Raw genomic sequence first — 25,716 nt, forward strand, 5'->3', positions numbered from 1 at the left:
CGGCCTCTATAATGGTTTTGATGTTAACAGTGATGGTGGGAGCCAACATTTATTAAGTATTTTTATGTGCTAGAGACTGTGCTAAAAAGCTTTACCTGTATTTTCCTTTCAAACCTCCACAACCACCTTTTGTGGTACCTACTCGCATTAACCCACTTTAGAGATGAGAAAACCGAGGCCTGGAAGGCTTAAGACATGCACCCAATGCCTCACTGGCCCTAAGCTACCAGGTAAGTGCTCAGACTAAGGACTAGTGGATTTCATACTGAATCTCTTCCCATCGCCCTTGGTGCTTAATCACTGTTCAGATAAAGGTACCCCAGGGAGAGGAGAGACTGAAGGGAATTGGCATCTCTAGGGCATCTCCAATGTGCCAGGCACTACCTGATCAAATTTTATCTTCACAACAGCCCTGAGAGCTTGGCATTTATTGTTCCATTTATTTGGAATAGAAAACAGGGGCTCAGGGAAGTGAAGGGTCTTTCCCAAGGTCACAATGCAATTAAGTGAAAAAACAAGGATATGAAGCAGCTTCCAGCTGGGTACAGTGACTCACGCCTGTAATCCAAGCATTTTGGGAAGCTGAGACATGTGGATCATTTGAGTCCAGGAGCTCCAGACCAGCCTGGGTAACGTGATGAAACCCTGTCTCTACCAAAAATACAAAAATTAGCTGGGTGTGATGGTATGTGCCTGTAGTCCTAGCTCCTAGGGAGGCTGAGGTGGGAGGATCGCTTGTGTCTGGGAGGTCGAGGCTGCAATGAGCCATAATCATGCCACTGCATTCCAGCCTGGGTCACAGAGCAAGACCCTGTCTCAAAAATATAGACAGACAGAGAGAAAGAGAGAGACAAAAATGAAAAATGAAACAGCTTCCAATCCCTTGCCCAGCTTTAATGAAGGGAGCTGCTCAGGTTTGTTCCTCACTCTCATGAGGCGCCTATGGAACCAGCAGCCACCTCCCATCTCCCTCACATAATCAGGGACTTAAAACCTCCAACATCTCTAAGTGGGCACTCACCCAGTTTACAGAATCTAACCCGTTTTCAAGTCTGAGCAGAGCCCATGTTGTACAGTGGCACTTAGTGTCCATGTCTGGTACTGCATCCCAAGTTTTGTAGCTTTTTGAATACCAGTTTAATGTTCATTGATTATGTCAATAATTAGTGAACACTTACTGTGTGGCAAGGCTGGGGGTATCCAGAGATGAGCAAGACATGGTCCCTGGCCTCAGGAAATCCACATCCTTAAAGAAGATGTACAGGTATATTAGGACAATAGGTGGGAGAGGAGACGATTTGGACCTGCAACCCCTGGCTGGGACATCTGGGAAGTCTTCCCCAGCAGAGGTGGCAGTTGCGCTGAGTCTTGAATGATGAGTAGGACACTGCAAGACAAGTGAGGAAAGGGTATTTCAGACAGGGGCAACAGTGCTTGCAAAAACTCAAGAGTGTCCATGGAAGGTAGAGTTGCTAGATAAAATAGAAGACACATGATTACATTTGAATTTTTTAAAAATAAATGTTTTAGTACAAATATGTCCCAAATATTGCATGGGGTGTACTTATACCAAAACGTATTTGTTGTTCATCTGAAATTTAAATTTGACTGAGCAGCGTCCTATATTTGTGTTTGCTAAATCTGGCAGCTCTACCAAGGAAGGGGGAGTTAGGGATGGCAGGAACCTAGGAAACGTTAGGGATGTCACAGGAGAGACTGCACAATGGCGGGTCATGAAGGGTCTGGAATGCCAGGCTAAAGAGTCAGCCTTCACCCTGTGGGTACTTCACACTGTGGGCACTTTGTGTGAGGGACCCCAGGCTTGGTACAAGGGAACAAACACAAGCCCTCCCTCGTGGGCTTATAGTCAAGGGGGTGAGAGGAGCCTCAGCCAGAAGTTGAGGGGGCATAGCAGAACCCCCCTCCTATGGCACCCACTGCAAGTGCTCTTGGACTCAGAAGGAAGAGGTACATCTGGCTGGGATGTCAAGGAGGCTTCCTGGAGGAGGAGGCAGATGATCTGGCTCAGCAAAAGAGACTTCCTTTCTTCTGCTGCCCCACCGAGCTATCCCTGCCTCCCCCTGTTACGGGGCTGGTAGAGACACATCTTCAAGTGAGCCCCCTTCATATCCCCTACCTCCCAAGCTTTTTCTCGCCTCCTTTCCTCTCGACCTGCTGCCCCTTCTGCCAGGCATGCACATCTTTGCCTGGGTGGTTCCTGTTTGTTATTTGAGATCCCATTCCAGTGCCCCCCACTCACAAGAGAGCTTTCCTGACTTCACCTGGTAGCCCCTGATATGGTTTGGCTGTGTCCCCACACAAATCTCATCTTGAATTGTAGTTCCCATATTCCCCACTTGTGAGAGGGACCTAGTAGGAGGTAATTGAATCATGGGGGTGGTTACCCCATGCTGTTCTCATGATAGTGAGTGAGTTCTCACGAGATCTGATGGTTTTATAAGGGGCTTTTCCCCCTTTGCTCGGCACTTCTCTCTCCTGCCACCATGTGAAGAAGTATGTGTTTGATTCTTCTTCTGCCATGGTTGTAAGTTTCCTGAGGCCTCCCCAGGCATGAGGAACTGTGGGTCAATTAAACCTCTTTCCTTTATAAATTACCTAGTCTCGGGTATGTCCATATAGCAGCATGCGAACGGACTAATGCAGCCCCCGTCCCAGACCAGGTCACATGCCCCTCGGCATGTGCTTACCCTATCAGTGTGAGCCTATTATACCTATTGATTCATTTTATTATCTGAACAAACTCTGAGGTAGCTACTGTTACTATCCCCCTTTTACAGATGAAGACACAGAGAAGTTAAGGAACTTGTCCAAGGTCACAGAGGTAATATGTAGTAGAGCCAGGATTTGAACCCAAGAAGTCTGGCTCCAGCTTGTGATCTTAACCTCCATGCTATAAAGCCTGTAATAACGTTGCACGCACTGAATCTTCATTGTTTTGGGAAGGTTTTCAAGGGCTCCGTGCACTCTGTGATGTGTATGTGACTGGCATGTACAACTAGGTGTGCATTCTTCTGGATAAGCATTCACAGATTTTCATCAGAAAAAAACTTTCTCAGGAGCTTCATGATCTTCAAAGGGTTGGGATTCTCACACTGCTTGCTTTTCTGGACTGAGTTCTCCAAGGCCAGGGCCTGTGCCTTAGCCCCCTGTAGAACCCCAGTCCCAGCCTAGTGCAAAGAGGATATTTGGGGAAGTTTTGCCGGGCGGCTGACAGATGTCTAAACGAGCATCATCTGTATCCGACCCAACCACATCTCCACTCCCACTGCAGCAGCTGGATCTTTGTCCTGTCCTAGGCTCCTTGGATCACCCTGGGTAGCACTCAGGAAGCCAGAATCGGTGTTCTTCATCTCTCAAAGGAGAAGACACTAGGTTTGGGGTACCCAAAGGCATGGACATTAGAGGTAGCTCCATGCAAGACTCTGGTTTCAATTTTTGGTTTTTTGGTTGTATTTTTTTTTTAGATAGGGTTTTGCTCTGTTGCCCAGGCTAGAGTGCAGTGGCACAATCATGGCTCACTGTGGCCTTGACCCCCCAAGCTCAAGTGATCCTTCAACCTCAGCCTCCCAAGTAGCTGGGACCACAAGCATGTATCTCCACACCCAGCTAATTTTTTTTTTTTTTTTTTTTTAGAGAAAGGGTCTTGGTATGTTGCCCAGACTGGTCTCAAACTACTGGGCTCAAGTGATCCTCCTACCCTGGTCTCCCAGAGTTCTGGGATTACAGGTGTGAGCCACCGTATCCAGCCTGGTTTTGAATCTCAAAGCAACCCTGAACTGATACTGACTCTGAGCATCATTTTCCCTTCTGGACCTTCGTTCTTGACTCACCCAAGTGTGCTGAGGCTGAACAAGGGCTCTTACACTTAACTCATCAAGGCATAGGGCAGGGAAGGGGATGCAGAAGTGAATGAGGTGGGCCTTCTCCCTTCGGTCTCCAAGAACTCACAGTATAGTCCTCAGGGTCTGCACATAGGAACCACTCAATACATGTGTATTAGTCAGCTTTTCCTGAGATAACACTGCAAAACAAACAATCCCAAAAATCCAACACCTTACAACAAGTGGCTATTTTTCTTGGCCATGGGTTTATATCTGTGGGTCAATAGGGGTGGCCCTGTTTCATCGTAAGTGTTGGGTCATGGTCTCCTCCTGTTTCTCATTCTGGAGCCAGTGGTTACCCAGTGCAAGCTCCTCTCATGGCAGAAGCACAAGAGGCCAAGACAAATTGGCAGGGATCTGTAAAGCCTCTGCTTGCATCATGTCCACTAGAATGTTCCAGTGGCCAACACAAGTCATGTGGACAAATTCAACATCCATAAGACAGAGACATATACTCTGCCTACTTTTGTGGGCAGTGTTGAAAAGTAACATGGCAAAAGGCATAATTCTATTATAGGGAGGGGATGAAGAATTGGGAACCATAGATGTTTATCCAATGGCCAGACCTGCCCCCAGTGTGGCAGGAGCAGGCAGTGGGCTCTGGGTCCACTATGAGCCACAACCTCACTAATTTTCTTCTCTGTTCCTCGGCAGGAGCTCAGTGAGTACAACGCCACAGCCATAAAAAGCCCCACCAACACGGTCACCGTGCAGGGCCTCAAAGCCGGCGCCATCTATGTCTTCCAGGTGCGGGCACGCACCGTGGCAGGCTACGGGCGCTACAGCGGCAAGATGTACTTCCAGACCATGACAGAAGGTGAGCAGAGTCCAGCGGGCAAGAGGAGGGCACAGACTCCACAAACAGAACAAACTCAAGGGTCACCAGTCCCACGAAGCACCTTTGTGCAGATTAGAAAAGGCACTCCCTTCTAGATGTCAGCCCTCCCTCCCTCCTAATTTTGAACCTTTATGCACAACCATATATAAAAGCCATGTTTCTGTTCCCGTTGTGTCAGCCAGGCCACTTCCTTTCCCAGGACTCTGGGGAGCTCAGCCCTAACTTCCAGAGCCACTCTGAGCAAGTCACGCATTCCTTGGTCCAGGTTTTTCTCATCTATAAAATGAAAGCATCACATTCAATCTGAAAGAGTAAGCATATTTTATCCATACCCAACTCCAGTGACTTACAATTGGACTGAGAAGGATTCTGAAGCTGCATGTGAGTTCAGCAGGAAGAAGTTCTGGGATAGATTAGTACTGTCTGCTCCAGGCAAGGGAATGGGAGATTGTAGCTGTATGCTACGTTTCCCACTCTGGAACTACATGGTCTCTAAGCACCATTCCTGCTCTAATAATCTTTAGAAGCAGCAGAGTTTAAAGAATATGGGCTCTGAAGCCAAAGAAATGAGGATTCCATTTCTGATTTAGCCCTAACTGTATATACCTGAACAAGTCACCTTACCTCTCCAGCCCTCGGCTTTCTCATTTATAAATGGAGGTGATAACAATGATCTCATTATCACCATCGTTATCAAACTAGTGTAAGAATAAGAGACCCAGCACCGGGTTGGCACTAGGTCCCAAGCATATCAGCACTCACCAGATGGTAGGTAAGTCATAGTTTGTCATTGCTGTGTGTCTGGAATCCCTTTCACCAGCCAGCCAAACTCCAGGGTGGCTCTATCTGACCAGATTCCAGCATCCTCTATTAGTATCTGCTCTAACCACTAGGCGTGCCTTGGCCTTTGCCTGGTTGAACGTATCAGAGGCTCCTGGACTCCTAAATTCTTGCCTTATCACAAAAATCCTCCCTATAGCTCTACCTTCTCTTCCAGCACTCACCTCCTCTGTAATCTTTCTGTTCCTCGTGGCAGCTTTTTTCACCTCTCTAAGCCTTTTTCCATGTTGGGTGAGTGTCATTGACTGGGAACTGGGAGACTGTCCCAAGATCCTTTTATTAATTCGACAAATGTGGCCGAGGCCTTGCCACATACCAGGCCAAGTGTGGGCGCTAAGGTCCCAGAGCGCGTCCCTGATCTCGGCAAGTTCCTGTTCTGGTCAGTGAGACAGATGAGAAGTAAAAATAGCTAGGCGCGGTGGCTCACACCTGTAATCCCAGCACTGTGGGAGGCCAAGGCGGGTGGATCGCCTGAGGTCAGGAGTTCGAGACCAGCCTGGCCAATATGGTGAAACCTCATCTCTACTAAAACTACAAAATCAGCCGGGCGTGATGGCAGGCACCTGTAGTCACAGCTACTCGGGAGACTGAGACAGGAGAATCGCTTGAACCCGGGAAGCAGAGGTTGCAGTGAGCCGAGATCATGCCATTTCACTCCAGCCTAGTGACAAGAGTGAAACTCCCACTCCAAAAAAAAAAGAAGTAAAAATAATAAAATATAAATCAATGATAGTGTTAATGGCATTGAGTGGTGGTTTCCAAGAGCCAGGCTAATGCCAAGTGTATCTTCTGCATTCTCCCAATTCAACTCACACCCTTGGATCAAGCAGACCTGGGTTCAAATGCCTGGCTGGGGTGCTACTTTCTTTGTGATCTCAGGCACATCATGACCTCACTAAGCCCAGTTTCCTCATCTGTAAAATGGGGTAATCATAGGACTGTTCTGAGATACGTAACATACTTAGCACAGTGAGTGACACATAAAACACTCAGGGATAAGAATAGTTAATATTGATTGAATGCTTGCTTAGGTGCCAGGTGTTGTTCTAAGTGCTTTACCCAACAATCCTGAGATGGGAACTATTATTCTCCCCATTTTACAGATAAGGCAACTGAGGCACAAAGAGGTAAGTCACTTTGCCTTATCACACAGTCACTTTGCCTTACTAAGTCACTTTGCCTTACTATCACACAGATAGTAAGTGGCACCATCGGGAGTCAAACCCTGAGAGTCTGGCTCCAGAGTCTGTGCTTTTAACTGCCTGTGTGTGTGTCAGCTGTTATTATTGTTGATTTTCACTTCAACATTGAGATGTAGGAATTATGCCCATTTTATGGATGAGAAGTTGAGGATTGGAGCAGTTCATGGACTTGTCCAGGGTTACTTGTGAGTCAGTGACAGCCCCTTTTCTGCATAGGCATGTGACAGGTGCTCTGTCAGGGGCAGGAACAGAGCCTAGGGATCCCAGGAGACCCAGCAGCATGGCAGGGGGTAGAGGACAGGGGTATTAAGACTCCCACAGCCAGGCTGAGAATGCCCTACCATGCTTTCTCCCCAGCCGAGTACCAGACAAGCATCCAGGAGAAGTTGCCACTCATCATCGGCTCCTCGGCCGCTGGCCTGGTCTTCCTCATTGCTGTGGTTGTCATCGCCATTGTGTGTAACAGGTGGGTGGGGTCTCCAGGCTTGGCCAGGCCTGGCTGTCCCAGATGGCTTCTTTCCCTCTATTCAGTCATTCCTCTACAGCGCTGGTGAACCGAGGAGGCGTTCTCACAATTGCAGGGAGAGATGTGGGTAGGAAGTGGAAGGCTTCAAGTGGCCTCCCACTACCTAAGCGGCCACCATGTGCAATCCATCCCTTTGGGATAGGCATCACCCCTGACAAGCCCACTATTGAAAGTGGGGGCACATTGAGAGACTAATGCAGTGGGCAAGAAAGACTGCAGGACGCTGGGAGTTTAGTGGGTGGTGGAAGGGGTATACAGATTGTCCTGCTTTCTGCATGAGTTCAGGCCCCCTGGCTGAGGTGCTGGAAAGATGGGGAGGACTTACGAGGAGGAGCGGGGAGGGACCTCCCAAGTGGCTAGGACAGCACAAGCGAAGGCAAGAGGGTGGGGCCAGTTCCTTGACTTCTGCTGGGTATAATGCAAAGAAAGATTCTCTTCTTCTTCTTTTTTTTTTTTTTTTTTTTTTGAGACGGAGTCTTGCTCTGTCACCCAGGCTGGAGTGCAGTGGCCCGATCTCGGCTCACTGCAAGCTCCGCCTCCCGGGTTCACGCCATTCTCCTGCCTCAGCCTCTCCGAGTAGCTGGGACTACAGGCGCCCGCCACCACGCCCGGCTAATTTTTTTGTATTTCTAGTAGAGACGGGGTTTCACTATGGTCTCCATCTCCTGACCTCGTGATCCGCCCGCCTTGGCCTCCCAAAGTGCTGGGATTACAAGCGTGAGCCACCGTGCCCGGCCCTCTTCTTCTTTAAAGAGTTCCCCATTTCAGAATAGACTGAACCATAAGTTCAGGTAGACAGAAGCCCCTGGGGTTTCTAGGGCCAGAAGCCGTGGCTGGAAGATGACTTTTCTTTTTGAAGGGGGCTTGGCTGGAGGGGGAACTGGGGAAGATGTGAACCTGGACTTGAGGTGGGAGGAGTGGGAAGGGACAAATGGGGCCAGAAGGGGCAGGCAGGGAGCCCTCTGGCAAGGGTGTGGCTTCTAGGGCCTGCCCACCCTCTCCCCATCACCTACTGTGGCTCCTAGCTCCCTGGGCGCCTCCAGGTGGCTCCAGCCCTTTGCTCTTGTTCCAGAAGACGGGGGTTTGAGCGTGCCGACTCGGAGTACACGGACAAGCTGCAACACTACACCAGTGGCCACAGTATGTACACGCGCCAGCGGGCTGGAACCCTTGGGCCCTTCACTGTCGGTTCCCCAGTGACCTCTTAAGCCATCTCTGACCTCCTTCTGCCTTGCTGCAGGCAGACAATGGCAAGTGGTTGCCTGGTCGCGCGAAGCTCACTCTCAACTTAGGCCTTTGCAAGTGCAGTTCCCTCTGCCTCAAGCGCTCTCCCCCTTTCCCTTTCCCCATGTAGCTCTTACTCATCCCTCAGGCCTCACCATACACAGACTCCTCCAAGCAGCCTTCCCTGACCCCACCCCATCCTGGGTTCAGGGGCCGCATCTGTGCTCGCAGGCTGCATTGAGGTGGCTGTTTCTTATCTCACCACCGTGATAGTGGGGGCCGCTGGAGACCTGGAATTGTGTCTGATATTTACCATGTCTCCCCAGCACCAGCATGGTGCCCAGCACATAGTAGGCACTAGACATATTTGCAGAATAAATAAATGAATCAAATTGAATAAATAAGATGATGAGGACCCTGGGCTCTGGCCCAGGAGGTGAGAAAAGCAGCAGGAGTCCCTTCCTCCTTCTCTTCCTCTCACTCTGTGGCTCCAGACCCCTGCTCTTCCCCAGTGACTCTTCTGGTGGCCTCTTCCCCTTACCCAGTGCCCTCATTTCTCCCACCGTCCCATCCTACATCAGGCCAGGGCTGGGGATGTATGTGCCACACACACACAGATGTCCCCTCCTGAAGGGCCAGAGAGAAAAGTAGATCATAGATTCCTCTCTCCACTTGACCTGGGCAGAACCAGTAATCAGGGAGTCGGGGGAGAGCAAGAAGCTTAGTCCTTACTTCAGCTCACTCAGCAAAAAGGAGTTCTAAATGGGTCTAACATTCATTCTCAAACTGTACTCAGTGGGATGCCCTGAGGTTCTTCAGGTGGCTGCCTCTGGGTACAGAGGCCCATCATCATATCCTGGCCCTTGTCACACATCTGTCATGGGCCTACCACCTATGCCAGGCACTGTCCTAGGTGCTGGGGATCCCCGCGTAACCAAACCAAATATCCTGGCCTTTGAAAAACTTATATTCTATTGGGAGGCACATGGAATAAAAAAAAATCCATGTCATAAGGCCAGACACAGTAGCTCACGCCTGTAATCCCAGCACTTTGGGAGGCTGAGGCAGGCAGATCACTTGAGGCCAGGAGTTTGAGACCAGCCTTGCCAACATGGAGAAATGCTGTCTCTACTAAAAAATACAAAATTTAGCCAGGCATGGTGGTGTGTGCCTGTAATCCCAGCTACTCAGGAGGCTGAGGCAGGTAAATTGCTTGAACCCGGGAGGCAGAGGTTGTAGTGAGCAGAGATCGTGCCACTGCACTCCAGCCTGGGTGACAGAGCAAGACTCTGTCTCAAAATTAAAAAATAAATAAAAAACATATAAGACCAGGCACGGTGGCTCACCCCTATAATTCCACCACTTTGGGATGCCAAGGCAGGTGGATCGCTTGAACACAGAAGTTCAAGACCAGCCTGGGAAACATGATGAAAGCCTGTCTCTACCAAAAAAAAAAGTACAAAAATTAGCTGGGTATGGTGGTGTACGTCTGTAGTTCCAGCTACTTGGGAGGTTGAGGTGGGAGAATAGCTTAAGCCCAGGAGGCGGAGGTTGCAGTGAGCTGAGGTTGCAGTGAGCCCAGATCGCACCACTGCAGTCCAGCCTGGGTGACAGAGCAAGACCCAGTCTCAAAAAAAAAAAAAAAAGGAAGAAAAGAAAAGAAAGAAAAGAAAAATACATGTCACAAATGCAGAAGCGTATGGTATATTTGAAGATGAAAGTGCTATAGGAAAAAGACAAAGTGGAACAGTAATGGACTGAGATTTGTGGGGATCAGCGTGGAGTTTTTAAATAGGACAGCTTGGGTTGGCCTCACTGACAGGGTTTTATTTGCACAAAGATACAAAAGAGCTGGGGGAGTGAGCTGCTCAGAGGTAGCTGATGGAAAAGCATTCCAGGAAGAGGGAACAGCCAATGCAAAGGTCCTGAGGCTGGAGCTTCCTGGCAGGTTTCAGGAACAGCAGAGGCCAGTGTGACTGGAGCAGAGCAAAGAGTGAAATGGAAGCTTTGAGGGAGTCCAACGTGCAGGTTCTCATCAGGCTCAGCAAAGCCTTGGCTTTTCCTTGAGTGAAATGGGGAGCTGCTGGAAGGTTCTGAGCAGAGGGATGACATGCTCCAAGTTACGGCCTTGGCAGGACTTCTCTGGCTGCTGTCTGGAGAATGGACCAAAGGGGCTGATGCAGGGAGACCAGTGGGGTAGCTGTTGGAAGAATCCAGGGAAGACATGATGGTGGCCAGACCGAGTGGCAGGGAGACGGTAGTGGGAAGTGGTTGGATTCTGACATATTTCAAAAGCAGAGCCACTAGATTTGCTGCAGGATTGGATGTGGGTACGTAAGAATGAGCAGAGTCTAGGAGCTCCAGGTACGAAGCCTCTGGGTAAGACATGATTTGAAGTAAAAGTTCCTGGGCTTAAAAATAGTTTGGGGCTGGCCAGGCACGGTGGCTCACGCCTGTAATCCCAACACTTTAGGAGGCCAAGGTCGGGAGTTCAAGACCAGCCTGACCAACATGGAGAAAGCCCGTCTCTACTAAAAATACGAAATTAGCTGGGCGTGGTGGTGCATGCCTGTAATCCCAGCCACTTGGGAGGCTGAGGCAGGAGAATCGCTTGAACCCGGGAGGCAGAGATTGTGGTGAGCCAAGATCGCGCCATTGCACTCCAGCCTGGGCAGCAAGTGCAAAGCACCGTCTCAAAAAAAAGAAAAAATAGTTTGGGGCCAGGCGCGGTGGCTCACCCCTATAATCCTAGCACTTTGGGAGGCCAAGATGGGCGGATCACCTGAGGTTGAGAGTTCAAGACCAGCCCTACCAACACGGTGAAACCCCATCTCTACTAAAAATAGAAAATTAGCCTGGCGTGGTGGTGTGTGCCTGTAATCCCAGCTACTTCAGAGGCTGAGGCAGGAGAATCCCTTGAACCCAGGAGGTGAAGGTTGCAGTGAGCCGAGATCATGCCATTGCACTCCAGCCTAGGCAACAAGAGTGAAACTCCATCTCAAAAAAAAAAAAAAATAGTTTGGAGCATATATGTAAAAATAGTTAAGCCATTAAAATTTCCAGAAGATAATTTAGGCAACTATTAACCAATACAGAAATAGAAAAGGACCTTCTAAACATGAAAGCAATTGATAACTCCTAAGAAAAAGATGGACACGTTTAACTACACAGAAATAAAAGTCACCTGTACATTAAAAATAAAGGTCATAGGCCAGGTGCCATAGTTCATGCCTGTAATCCCAGCACTTTGGGAGGCTGAGGCGGGAGGATCACTTGAGTCCAGGAGTTCAAGACCAGCCTGGACAACATAGCAAAACCTCATATCTACAAAAAGATGTAAAAATTAGCCAGGCATGGTGGCACACACCTGTAGTCCCAAGCTACTCAGGAGGCTGAGGTGAGAGGATCATTCAAGCCCAGGAGGTCAAGGCTGCAGTGAACCATGATCTCACCACTGCACTCCAGCCTGGGTGACAGAGTGAGACCCTGTCCCAAGAAAAATGAAAAATAAGGCCGGGTGCAGTACCTCACGCCTGTAATCCCAGCACTTTGGGAGGCCAAGGCGGGTGGATCACCTGAGGTCAGGAATTCAAGACCAGCCTGGCCAACGTGGTAAAACCCCATCTCTACTAAAAATACAAAAATTAGCTGGGTGTGGTGGTCCACGCCTGTAATCCCAGCTACTCAGGAGGCTGAGGCAGGAGAATCGCTTGAACCCAGGAGGTAGAGGTTGCAGTGCGCCAAGATCGCACCACTGCACCCCAGCCTGGGTGATAGAGCAAGACCCTGTCTCAAAAAAAAAAAAAAAGATTCTATTTCCAAATAAGATTACACAGAGGTACTAGGGGCTAGGACTCTAAGATATCTTTGGCCGGGCACAGTGGCTCACGCCTGTGATCCCAGCACTTTGGGAGGCCGAGGTGGGTGGATCACCTGAAGTCAAGAGTTCGAGACCAGTGTGGCCAACATGCTGAAACCCATCTCTATTAAAAAATACCAAAATTAGCCGGGCATGGTGGCGGGTGCCTATAGTCCCAACTACTCAGGAGGCTGAGGCAGGAGAATTGCCTGAACCTGGGAGGTGAAGGTTGCAGTGAGCTGAGATCACGTCACTGCACTCCAGCCTGGGGAACAGAGCAAGACTCCTCAAACGAAAAAAAGAAAAAGAAAGATGATAAATTATGTCATCCCCTCTTATTGCCCCAAGTAATGAAATCATGATCATAGATGTGGCTAGACGTACTGCGTGCATTCTGTGTGCCAAGAATTGTTTCAATGCTTTACATGTGTTTATTCATTTGATCCTTATAATTTCTCACTTTGAATATGGGGAAACTGAGGCACAGAGGTTGCATAGCTGCTCAGGGATGGAGCGGGGGTATGAACTCCAGCTGTCTGGCTGCAGAGCTGGCATCGTGTGCTGGCTCCGTTCTACTGAGCTGGAATGGGATAGGCTCCCATGCTCCGTCGCCTGGAGCCATTGGGGAGCATCGCTATGTGGTGCGTGAGTCAGTAATAAGGAAACAGGTGAGGTCTATTTTTTAAATAGACCCCAGGGTTTGTTCCTAGATCAGCACATTTTAAGGCCTAAGATCCCCCTCCCTGCATCCTAAGCTCTAACGTTAGATCCAAGCAGAACTTTGTTCTGTTCAAAGCACTGCCAGCCCTGTGATCCCATATCCACCCAGCCACCCTGCGTGGTCAGGACAGAAGAGGAAGCTGAGGCCCAGAGATCCATGTGACTGGCCTGTAATCACCCACACGGCCCCATGGTTTCCATCATTCAGCAGGTGCTGAGTGAGTGCCAAGGTCTGTGATGCCTGGATGTGGAGCCAGAGGGACTGACCTGGTTTCTCATCCCTATTCTGCCACTGGCCAGCTGGGTGACCTCAGGGAAGCCATCAAACCTCTCTGAGCCTTGACATCTTTATATGGGAAGTAGCAAGAATGATACTTTTGTCACGGAATTGTGAGGATTAAATGAATTAAGGGACGTTAAAGTGCTTTGGAATAATATTTAATAATAGCCAGCTCTTCTTTGCAACAGTTGACAATTATTCAGCACTTTCCTTTTGCCAACTACTGTACTGAGCCCTTTAAAAAGATACTCTCGTTTAATCTTGCAACCCCCTTAGGAGGTAGGTATTGTTTATTATACCCACTGGGTAGGTGAAAAAAGTGAGACACAGAGGTTAAGTAACTTGCCCAAGGGCACACAGCTGGATCAACACAGTGGTTGATCCTGGCTTCAAACTCACAAAGCAGCTGATTTGTGACCAGAATTAGCAGCAGTGCCAGAATTCAGACCCAGAACTCTGCACCCTGGTTCCTCTTCCCTCATTGTGAATTTCGCATTTGAGGGCAGAGCAACAGCCAGTGGCCGACAGCCGTAAATCATCCGAACAACAGCCCAGGATTTTCTGTAGCCTTTGCCTGCAGAGGTCCTCACCCGATCTCAGTTCAGCAAGTGCCCCTTCTGAGAGCCAGGCTTGTTGGAGGCTCTGGCCACCAGGCACTCACTCACCTTTTATTCCAAGAGACAGACTGGGGAAGCCCCTGGAAGAAACTGGCAGCCTGAGGGTTACAAGTGGAGACTCTGTAGCCGGCCTGGGTTCAAACCCCACTTCTGCCATTTATTAGCTGTGTTGATGTCATTTAACCTCGTGTGTGTGTATGTGTGTGTGTGTGTGTGTGTGTGTGAGACAGGGTCTCACTTTGTCACCCAGACTGGAGTGCAGTGGCACAAACACGGCTCACTGCAGCCTCTACCTCCTGGGCTCAAGCAATCCTCCTGCCTCAGCCTCCCAGGTAGCTGGGATCACAAGCCTGCACCGCCATGCCTGGCTGACTTATTTATTTTTCGTAGAGATGGGTTTCTGCTATGTTACCCAGGCTGGTCTCAAACTTCTGGGTTCAGGCAATCCTCCTGCCTCAGCCTCCCAAAGGGCTGAGATTATGGGCTTGAGCCACAGTGTCCAACTCATTTAACCTTTCTTATGCCAATTTCCTCATCTGAAAAACAGGCATCATATGTGATTGTACCAAACGAAATTGCTATTTTTGTAGGTCAGAAACAGTTAAATATTGACAGTTTCATAAGGTATCAGCCTAATAATGGCACTTACCTGGTGGGGTTGTTAGGACGATTAATTGGATCAAAAACTATGAAGTGCCTAGAACAAGGCCTATGCTGAATGTCTATTCAATAAGTGTTTACTAAGCATCTACTGTATACCACCTTCACATAAGTATTCCAGAGCCAACATTCTAAAGCAAGGGCTTATAGCTTAGGGTCTAAAGACCCCTAGAGCTTCCAATACCCCAAAATTATATGTGAAATATGGGAGCATACACACACACAGGAATACTTTTCCAAGGAGCAGATTCATAATTTTCATCAAATTCTCAAAGACATTCAAGACACGTAGCAATGCTATTATGTGTTCAATAAGCACTTACTGGGCACCCACTGTGTGCTAAGCCCTGGGATTCAGCATGAACAAGACAGACACAGCCTTGGTCTTCCTGGGGAAAAGGGTAAACTAAGCCCTCACGGGCAGCAGAGTGTTCCAGAAAGGAGTGTCAGGGGGCTGTGGGCATGCATATCTGGGAACCCTGGTACATGGTACAAAAGCCATACAGACATCAAGATCATAAGAGTGGGTGTGGACTCAGGACTGTGGGAGCCTGAGAAGAGGGTACAAGTCTCCCCTGGAGCAATCCAGGCAGTCTTCACAGAGGGGATGGCATTTGATCTGGTCACAAAAAGAAAGAGGAGAGGGTGTTCCAGGTAGAGAGCACAACATGAACAAAAGCATGGAGGCAGGAAATAATGAAGTGTGTCTGAAACCCCTGGGTCAATAAGTCCTGTGAGCGGGCATCTAGGGAGCAGGGAGCAGGGAGCTGGAAGTGAGACCAATCCATGGAGAGCTGGGAGTGCCAGGCAGGGGCATGCAGCTTTGTCCTGCAAGCAGCAGAGGCCCTCTTGACCAGTGCTGCTGGCCACAGCATGATGATGGCATCCAGTTGCTTGGCAGTGGAGGTGACCAAGGAGGGTTTGAGCTGCTGTGCTTCCCCTTACCTCCCTGAGTCAACCCATTCCTGTCCTCTGTCCCCATCAGAAAGGGCCTCCCTGAGTCCTGTTGGAAGGGGGGCTGAAAGCCAGTTGTCAAGAACCACAGGGCTGCATTGTGTCTGAGCAAACAAGAGGGCATCCCCAGGGAGCCGATGCCCTGGCTTTGAGAAGGCTGCTGGGGAAGGAGGTGGTCATGGCGGAATACTCCAGAAGGAGGCATGGACCAGATTCTGGTTGTATTTCATCCAGGAGGCAGTGAACGTGGTGATTAGGAGTACTGGCCCCAGGCTCAAGTCTGACAGACCTGGGTTCAAATCCTGGCTGTGCCATTTGCTAGCTGTGTGGCCTTGGCCAGATGACTTAGCCTCTCAGAGCCACAGTTTCCTTATGTGTGAAATGGGAATAATTGTCCTTTCCTCTAAGAGTTTTTGAGTGGAGGGGATAAGGCATATAAAGAGCCTGGCATGGTGTTGGGCACAAAGGGCACAGTAAGTGACAGCTGCTATTGTGATTCTGTCTGTGTCATTTGGATTCTGCTCAGCCCTATAGACATTGAGTGTCTGCTGTGTGCAGAGCTTTATGCATGTGCCAGGGGAGGGAGAAATCAGAAAAAAAACGTGTGTCCATTTCCTCCTCCCAGGCACTCACAGTCTTGGATGGTGGTTCTTAACCTCTTTGGGGGCCTCAGACTCCTGGGAGACTCTGCTGAAAGTTTTGGAGCCTATGGCCAGAAAAACATATACATGCATAAAATTATTAAAAGCCCAGAGGTCAGGCCAGGCGCGGTGGCTCATGCCTGTAATCCCAGCACTTTGGGAGGCCGAGGCAGGTGGATCACTTGAGGTCAGGAGTTAGAGACCAGCCTGGCCAACATGGCAAAACCTATTAAAACTCTATTAAAAACACAAAAAATAAGCTGAGTGTTGTGGCACATGGCTGTAATCCCAACTACTTGGGAGGTTAAGGTGGGAGAATCACGTGAACCCGGGAGGCGGAGGTTGCAGTGAGCTGAGATCGTGCCACTGCACTCCAGCCTGGGTGACAGAGCAAGACCTTGTCTCAAAAAAATAATAATAATAATAATTTTAAAAATCCAGAGGTCTATACTCAAGGATGGATTTTTTGAGAACTTTTATTTTTGACAATATTTATTTCCATAACTTTTGGACTTTAGAAGGAGCATGAATTACTTTTTGAATAGAAAAGGACAATCATAGTAAATGCATCCCATCTCAGGAGGTTACCAGACCTCCTACTGCTTGTACTTAGGACTGCTAAGTAGCTCACAGACCCAAATTAAGAAACCCTGACCTCAAGGGTTAAACAAATACCCACACAAATAATCCCAAATAAAGCTAATGTGTTAGAGTAGCGGTTGGCAAATTTTTCTGTAAGGGAACAGGTAGTAAATGTTTTAGTCCTTATGGGTCTCTCTTGTAACTACCCAACTCTGCTGTCATAGCTTAATAACAGCCACAGGCAAAGGAATGAGCATGGTTGTGTTTCAATAACACTTTATTTACAAAATAGGCTGTAAGCCAATTCGCCAACCCCTATATTACATGTTCTAATGCCTAGATTCCTGGAATGTCTAAAATAGAGGCTAAGAGTGGTCAACTCATATGTCCAAGGTCACACAGCTGAGCAGGGTTGATGGCCTCACGCACCAGCCAGCCAAGCCTTATGGTGACCCAAGGATTTCAACTCCCAACTCCTAGAACTCCTACTTCCAAAGTTGCAGCTCCTGGAGTGGCAGGAGAATGTGAGCAGGATGCTGGAAGAGCCAGAGGAAAGCCTGGGTTCAGGGAGGACCAGGAGGTCTGGGTGTTGGAAGACCAGCTGTCTATCTGGGAGGTGGAAGATAGATGGGTCATCTTTCCCTTCTTTCAAAGCATTTTGCTGACTCAGTGCTGGCTGTTCAGAATTGGGTCTTTGACATCCAGGTTACCTTCTTCTCTTAGTGCATAAAAAAATAAGTGTGGGACAGAAGAGAGGGAGAACAAAAAATAATAATAATAATAAAATTAAAATACGCATCAGATCAGGAATCAAATGCCCCCTGTCTAGCTTCATGCTGATTACCAGAAAATCAGGGATCCAGAAGGGGTTAAGACTTGGCTAGAGGGAGACCTGGGAGGTGGCCCAGCAGCTGTGGACACTCAGTCCCTGGTGAGTGGGACGGCCCCTTAAGGCTCTGGGAGCCCATTTGGGAGGGCTGGGCAGCTAGAAAGGGACCCTGGGGGAAGAGGAGTCTTGAATTAGGCCTGGAGAGACAGGGAGGAGCTCTCCTTAGCAGAACCTCAAAAACAACACGGTCTGTTGCCTGTTCTTTCTGTATTTTAGTTCCAATTCGCTCCCTTCCTTTTTGCCCCCCTCTTCATTTACTTTGCACCCCTTGATTCTCTATCACCTATCAATCCGTTTATCCTTCTGTGCCCACGCCCATACCAGACATTGCTTATCAGTCCTGCCAGTCTCAGCTGCTCCAGAAAACCACTGTTGATCAATGAGAGTTGGAACAAGAGCTAAGACCTATCTGCCACCCCTGCTGGTCTCTGTTCCCCTCACCTCCTACTCGGTTCATGCCCATCTGCTCAGTAAGACCCAGAGAGGTCAAGTGACCCGCAGGGAGTTGCCCAGTTCTTATGGGGGCTACATGGGAGCGGATTTCCCTCCATGGAGGGACTGGCTCCCGCTTTTCCTTTTTGTGTGCATCTTGAATCAGTGCATGTGACAGAGCCTGGTCTTGTCCCCCAGTGACCCCAGGCATGAAGATCTACATCGATCCTTTCACCTACGAGGACCCCAATGAGGCAGTGCGGGAGTTTGCCAAGGAAATTGACATCTCCTGTGTCAAAATTGAGCAGGTGATCGGAGCAGGTAGGTGGCTGGTACCCTCACATGTACTATGACCTTAGCCATGGGTGGCGAGACCACCCTAATGTGTACCCTTGGGGCAGAAGGTAGGGTGTGGGACAGGTGCCTCAAAGGACCCCCCAAGGCCTGAAGGTTCAGAATGACCATGAAAGAAGGGCCCTCAAAGGTCATCCAGTAAAACCACCTCACTGACAAAAGAGGAAACTGAGGCACAGGGCTGGGAAGGGACATGCACAGTGAGTCAGAGATTGAGCTGGGTCTGGAGCCCAGTTCTCCGGACTCTTGGTCCAGTGCTTTTCCTTCCTCCCCCCATGTATCCCAGTGCCTTTCCCCATCTCCCGGGTTCCCCTGCACCCTCACCCGCATGCCCAGACACGGACAACCAGAGAACAACTGTGAGGAATGCATTGTCCTCTCCCAGAGGTGGCTGGGACTTTTCTGGACCCCTGACATTCTTGAAGGGGTTCTGTGTCTGCAAGGATGAGTGGGCCATTGAGAAGAAAATGTACCTGCAGGCCCCGTGAGTGGACGTGACAGGGAACAGGGAGGTGGCCCTTCCACCTGGCAAGTGACATCCTGCCTGTCTTGGTGTTTCTGTATCAGGGGAGTTTGGCGAGGTCTGCAGTGGCCACCTGAAGCTGCCAGGCAAGAGAGAGATCTTTGTGGCCATCAAGACGCTCAAGTCGGGCTACACGGAGAAGCAGCGCCGGGACTTCCTGAGCGAAGCCTCCATCATGGGCCAGTTCGACCATCCCAACGTCATCCACCTGGAGGGTGTCGTGACCAAGAGCACACCTGTGATGATCATCACTGAGTTCATGGAGAATGGCTCCCTGGACTCCTTTCTCCGGGTAGGGGAAGCCAAGAGGGCCGGGGCCCATAAATGGGCAGGAAAAGGAATGATGGGCATAGCTTTATACTGTCAGAGCCTGAAGGGGTCTTGGAAAAGCTCTAGGTCAGGAATGGCTTGCAGGCTGTCACTTTCCATTCCCTTACCCATGGCAGGCACTGCTAATCAATCCCAGCACTCTCATCCACTAAGCCCAGAAGCAGTCCCAGAATTCTTCTCAGTATGGTTCCCCAGGAAGCCACAATCAGTTGATCAGAGTTGGCACACATCTGAAATCTGTCTCCATTCCTGCTCTTAGCCAGCCTTCTCATTATGCACAAACGGGCTCAAAGAGAGGTAGGATTTGCCCAGAGTCACCCAGAGGGTCAAGATGAGGCCTGGACTGGAACCAAGTGTCTTGACCTCTCATCCAGGTTTTCACCAGATTTTGGAGTTCTCCAAAGCGCTATAGGCTGGTGGGAGGAGTTCAGAGCACAAGGCGAACAGAGGAAAGTGTCAAGGTCTCCCAGGAGACCACAGTCAACCAACCAGACAAAGCACCAGACTGGGCATCAGAAGCAGGCCATTGGACCAGCTGCCATTCAGTAAATATTTGTGAAGCACCTAACATGTGCCAGGCACCTTCCATGCACCTTCTTGTATAACCCAGAATAGCCCTGGGAGATGGGTGTGATTTAGGCCCATTTAACACACAGACGAGAAAACTGAGACTCAGAGATATTAGGGCACATGTCCAAGGTGGCACAGCCGAGGAGGAACAGAGCCAGAGTCAAACCAAGCGTGTCTGCTTCAAAGCCTGTGTTCTCACCATCACCCTGAAGTTGGCCTCTGATGGGCCTCTCCAGGGTCCTGAAGCATCTGAGTCTTTCCCCAAGGGAGCCCAGAGCCAGGCTGGCAGGGCCCTGTTCTGGTTTCCCATTGTGAGGGTGATGCAGAGCTCTGATGCCTGCTCTTCTGTTTACTCTGTGTTTTCCCCACTTCTCCCAAAGCAAAACGATGGGCAGTTCACAGTCATCCAGCTGGTGGGCATGCTTCGGGGCATCGCAGCCGGCATGAAGTACCTGGCAGACATGAACTATGTTCACCGTGACCTGGCTGCCCGCAACATCCTCGTCAACAGCAACCTGGTCTGCAAGGTGTCGGACTTTGGGCTCTCACGCTTTCTAGAGGACGATACCTCAGACCCCACCTACACCAGCGCCCTGGTAAGATGGAGGCAGGGAACACGGGAGTCACAGAGCCAGAGAAGAGGGCATGAGTGTCCATCTCTCCCTGCAAGACACTTTCACTAACGCCCAATTGGGCCAAGCACTGTCCTGGGCCCTGGAGACAGGGAGACAGGAACCACAGCTCCTGCCCTCTTGCAATTCCCACACTGGTAGGGAACAAATGTGCAGAGCCATGTGGAGTGACAGGGCTGTAAGCCAGGACAGCCAGCCTTGGAGGCAGAGGAAGGCTTGCCAGAGAGGTTGATATCTGAGCTGAGAGCGGAAGGGCCCGGAAACGTTTGTCAGATGCCATGTTCTCATGGCAAAGTCCTGTGACTGGAATACAAGCTGTAGGGGCAGTGGTAGTGAGCAGTAATGCTGGAGAGGTAGACAGGGCTGGACCTTGGAGCTCCTGGAATGCCCAAGTTCAGGACTCTCTCCTGAAAGCAGCAAGGGTTGTTGAAGGTTTTAAACTGAAAGGTTTTAAACAAAGAGCCCAGAGACGGGTGCAAGCAGGCAAGTCACTTGAGTACTGTGCTGTGTGAGACATGCCTCCTTGATGGGGAGACATAAGGCACAGCTGTGGGATTGAGGGCAGCTGACAATTCTTTGGGAGCTCAGAAAGGATTTTGGAGGGACTCGAGGATGAGAAGGAGGTTTCCAGATGGCAGAGTGGGAAAAGGCACTTCATGCAGAGGGTGCAGCAGGCGCGAATGCCCAGTGGTCTGAAGCTGCATGGTGAGTTTGGGGCACAATGAGGTGCCTCATGAGATTGGGGCATCACAGGGCACAGGTGGGAGGATTAACAGGTCAGACGGGCCAGCCTCCCATCCACAAACCCTCCTCTTTCTGTCTCCCAGGGCGGGAAGATCCCCATCCGTTGGACAGCCCCGGAAGCCATCCAGTACCGAAAGTTCACCTCGGCCAGTGATGTGTGGAGCTACGGCATCGTCATGTGGGAGGTGATGTCCTACGGGGAGCGGCCCTACTGGGACATGACCAACCAGGACGTAAGTCTCCAAGGGGATGGGCAAGGCCTCTCCAGCCCGCCAGATGGGAGAGGGAAGATCGGTGCTCCTGGCCTTGTGCCAGTCTCCCAGAGTGTGGGACATAGGCTTCTGAGATCATGGGCCTGGCTCCCAGGGCAGCTGCCAGCCTGATGGTGGCTGATTCGAATGTCTGCACAGGACCCTGGACTCTCCAGGGGGTAGGAAGTAGGAAAGGCCACCCATCCACACATCAGCACATCTTCAGGATACATGCACCTGTGGCCAGCCCCAAATGAGACCACATCTGCCCTTCAGGTGTTTACCACCTAACTGGGGGAAAAGACGATTATTCAGGGAACCAGATGTTATGATCAGGAGCTTTTACAATCAGGTGCTAAATCAGAGTAGCCTGGAGGCACTGAGGCACCGGTGGCATGGGCAAGATCAGCCAGGAAGTGATCACAGGACAAGTGGTGTTCAAAAGGTCGCAGGACATGGAGACTTGAGAGCTTCCAGTGGGAAAGAACAGTGTGTGCAAAGGCTGAGGTGGGCTAATGCGGGGTTGAAGCCAAACCAAGGGATTTCCATTAGCAAAAATGAAGACAGGAAGGACTCAAAGAAACTTCTTACACAGGGAGGGTGACCCACAGTCGAGCTGTGGAAGGTGAATCTGGCCGTGGTGGCAGGACAGGCTGAGAGGGGTGTTTGGATGCATTTCCTTGACAGAGAAGCAGGTGGAGATGGTGGGAGGGAGCCCCAGCCAGGCTTGAGGCCATGGTGTGGGCCTGATGGGGGGAGGTATCTCATACCTGGAGCTGTAAATGGCACTAAAATCAAGCATGTGGCCACATGGGGTCAAGCAAGGAGGCAGATCGGGGAGGCCTTGGGGTCATCCAAGCCAAGAGGGGGCTCACAGATGGGAAAGAGGGAGGAGCTGGTGGAATCAGGCACAGGAGGGTCATCTTGGTGGACCCTGGGGAGAAGCTATCTCAGGGCACTGGATTTCCCAAGATTGGCAGAGGGTGGGGCAGGAACCCAGCTGCCATGTCAGATTAAGGGTCTAGATGGTGGAAACCCAGGTCATCCCATCCCTGGGGCTGCCTCCAGGAGGTGAAAGTGGTTGCCACAGCAACTAAATAGGTCAGACGTGCAATGTACTGGGGGCAAGATGGGCCTGGCAGAGGGTAGATGCCCTCAGCCCATCCACCCAACCCCACTCCACTCCTGCATTGTCCCAGGTAATCAATGCCATTGAGCAGGACTATCGGCTGCCACCGCCCATGGACTGCCCAAGCGCCCTGCACCAACTCATGCTGGACTGTTGGCAGAAGGACCGCAATCACCGGCCCAAGTTCGGCCAAATTGTCAACACGCTAGACAAGATGATCCGCAATCCCAACAGCCTCAAAGCCATGGCGCCCCTCTCCTCTGGGTAAGGCCCCGCCCTGGCCCTGCCCCAGCTAGGCCCTGCCCCTCTTCCCGTCTCCCATCCCTTCTGCCCCCACTTCAGGCAAATGCTCTTCCTTACTGCAGCTTGGGATGGGGAAGGACAGGACTAGTGTTTCTTGGGTATCTGCCCTGCCTTAGGGTGCAGGAGAGCAGAGGACACAGACCACCCAGAGGAAGAAAAGGACACATAGCCTGTGGGTGACAGAGGAGGCACCTTTTAAAGCATGGTCAGAGAGGACAATGAAGAAAAATTACCAAAGGAAGGCCAGGAGAGATGGCTCACGCCTGTAATCCCAGCACTTTGGAAGGCTGAAGTGGGTGGAGCACCTGAGGACAGGAGTTCGAGACCAGCCTGGCCAACATGGTGAAACCCCTTCTCTACTAAAATTTACAAAAATTAGCCAGCCCCTGGTGGCGTGCACCTGTAATCCCAGCTACTCAGGAGGCTGAGGCAGGAGAATCGCTTGAACCCAGGAGGCAGAGGTTGCAGTGAGCTGAGATCGTGCCACTGCACTCCAGCCTGAGTGGCAAGAGTGAAACTCCATCCAAAAAATAAAATTACCAAAGGATCAGAATCTTAGTTCATGAATAGATATGCCTGTCACTAAGTTTCCTTCCTAGCTACCCTCACACTCAAACCTGGACCCTCTAACTTCCATTTATATCCTCATCACACACATACTCACACAAATCCAGTCCTACATGCACAGATGAACACACAATTAGGCACAAACACTCATGCGTGTTCACACACACAGTCTCAGGCTCTCACACCTACACACATCCATAGGCACCTGCACACACACACCCATTCAGAAGTTTGTACTCACCGTACACCCATCTGTGCCCCCACACTGAGTCAGCGTCCCCATGCCCGAGAGACAGGCTCGGCCTGAGGGGTGTTCACTCGGGGACCTGGTGCCTCCCTTCTCCTCAAGGCTCAAGCCTCCCAGGGCAGGGCTCCATGAGGCAGCAGCTCTCCTCTGCCTTCCTTGGGTGGCTGTCACACACTTACTCCTCAGGACCCACAACCCCACAGTGTTTCAGAGGGGCGTCTGGCCAGGTGTCCTTAGGATCCAGGGCTGGCTGTAGCCAGAGACCCTTTGGGCCAAAGTCCTTCCTCCAGCACATTCTTATGAGCAGGAGATCATCGTGCTTTCTCCTGCCTGTCTCTCCTCACCATGACCCTGTGTCAGCCACCCGTAACTCTCCAGATCAAATCCCTCTGAGCTTGAAACCTCATGAGAGCCATTTCACTCCTTGCCAGCCAAGAAGTCATTCCCATTAGCGCCACCAGCCTTAGCTGGGCTTTGGAGATACAGTCTCTGGACAGTCGAAAAGGTGAGCTTCCTATAGCACAAACCATGGTGGAGAAGGATGGAGAATGGTACTGGGAGAGGAAACTGTGAATAACCAGAGTAGTTGGTCTAGCTGAAATCCCTCCTCCTGAAAATAAGCATGGAGCTGTGTCTTCCCCTCCTCACTCCCGAGGTCCAGCCTCTCGGCCATCCCTGCAGCGCCTTCCCTAGACTTCCCAGTTGGCCCCGGCTTTGAGTTCTGAACACACACTTGCTCTCAGACACTCACATATATATGCATGCATGTTTCCACCGGTTCAAACCCATGCCCGCACTCATGCAGAAATACTCATGTACATACCCCTTCACCTGTGTTCACGTAAATGGATGCACACGTGCACATTCACGCATACGCAGCCTACAGGCATGTCCCTGCACGCTTCCTGCAAACAGGTGCCCTGACCATCTCTGTCGCCCACCCCCAACCCCAGCATCAACCTGCCGCTGCTGGACCGCACGATCCCCGACTACACCAGCTTTAACACGGTGGACGAGTGGCTGGAGGCCATCAAGATGGGGCAGTACAAGGAGAGCTTCGCCAATGCCGGCTTCACCTCCTTTGACGTCGTGTCTCAGATGATGATGGAGTAAGTGCCCAGCCACCTCTGCTTGTCACCTTAGCACCCCCTCTCCACCGGCCCCACTAGCCAAGTGGGGTGATCTGGAGGGTGAGGAATAGATCATGTCCCAATAGGGAAGCAGGGACCAAGGGGCAAGATGGCCAACTTCAGAGTCACCTGTGGACTGATACCCAGGTCTGCCTGCCACCTACAAGCTCTGTGACCTTGGTCAAATCATAGTACCTCAGCCTCCGTTTTCTCACCTACACACTGGGGGTTGGTAGGAAGGTTGAGGGAGATATAAAGGAAGCGGGTGCTTAGAAAATGCAAGCTGGCAGCCGGGCGCAGTGGCTCACGCCTGTAATCTTAACACATTGGGAGGCCGAGGCAGGCAGATCACAAGGTCAGCAGTTCAAGACCAGCCTGACCAACATGGTGAAACCCCGTCTCTACTAAAATGCAAAAAATTAGCCGTGCGAGGTGGCATGCGCCCGTAATGCCAGCTACTCGGGAGGCTGAGGCAGGGGAATTGCTTGAACCAAGGAGGTAGAAGTTGCAGTGAGCTGAGATCACGCCACTGCACACCAGCCTGGGCGACAGAGCAAGACTCTCTTGAAAAAGAAAGAAAATGTAAGCTGGCTTCCCCCTCCCAAAAGCAGGGGAGAGAAGGCCCCCTAGGGACCCTGATTCCTACTCAAGTGCTCTTCCACCTCACACCATAGTCGCTCCCTCCAGCTGTGGCTGCCTGCCCAATCCCCACTCCCCACTCCCCACTCCCCACTCCCCACTCCCCAGTACTCCTTGCTTTGCTGTCTTCC

The 25,716-nt window shown here is 50.7% G+C and overlaps 1 protein-coding gene across 2 annotated transcripts in view; it reads left to right on the forward strand.

The window, feature by feature from the left end:
- The window catches only part of EPHB2 (EPH receptor B2), a 207,274-nt gene that overhangs the window by 173,417 nt on the left and 8,141 nt on the right, over window positions 1-25,716 (forward strand). The window contains exons 7-15 of one of the 2 annotated variants that reach the window (XM_032759236.2): window positions 4,557-4,719; window positions 7,140-7,248; window positions 8,381-8,448; window positions 18,365-18,487; window positions 19,088-19,335; window positions 20,324-20,539; window positions 21,403-21,552; window positions 22,770-22,963; window positions 24,770-24,925. In XM_032759236.2, the coding sequence (XP_032615127.1) occupies window positions 4,557-4,719; window positions 7,140-7,248; window positions 8,381-8,448; window positions 18,365-18,487; window positions 19,088-19,335; window positions 20,324-20,539; window positions 21,403-21,552; window positions 22,770-22,963; window positions 24,770-24,925 (1,427 nt within the window). The remainder of the gene's footprint in view (window positions 1-4,556; window positions 4,720-7,139; window positions 7,249-8,380; window positions 8,449-18,364; window positions 18,488-19,087; window positions 19,336-20,323; window positions 20,540-21,402; window positions 21,553-22,769; window positions 22,964-24,769; window positions 24,926-25,716) is intronic. The other variant, XM_032759237.2, reaches the window with a different exon arrangement.

This window comes from Hylobates moloch, unplaced genomic scaffold (genome assembly GCF_009828535.3).
Source record: "Hylobates moloch isolate HMO894 unplaced genomic scaffold, HMol_V3 SCAFFOLD_9, whole genome shotgun sequence".
NCBI classification, from domain to species: Eukaryota; Metazoa; Chordata; class Mammalia; order Primates; family Hylobatidae; genus Hylobates; species Hylobates moloch.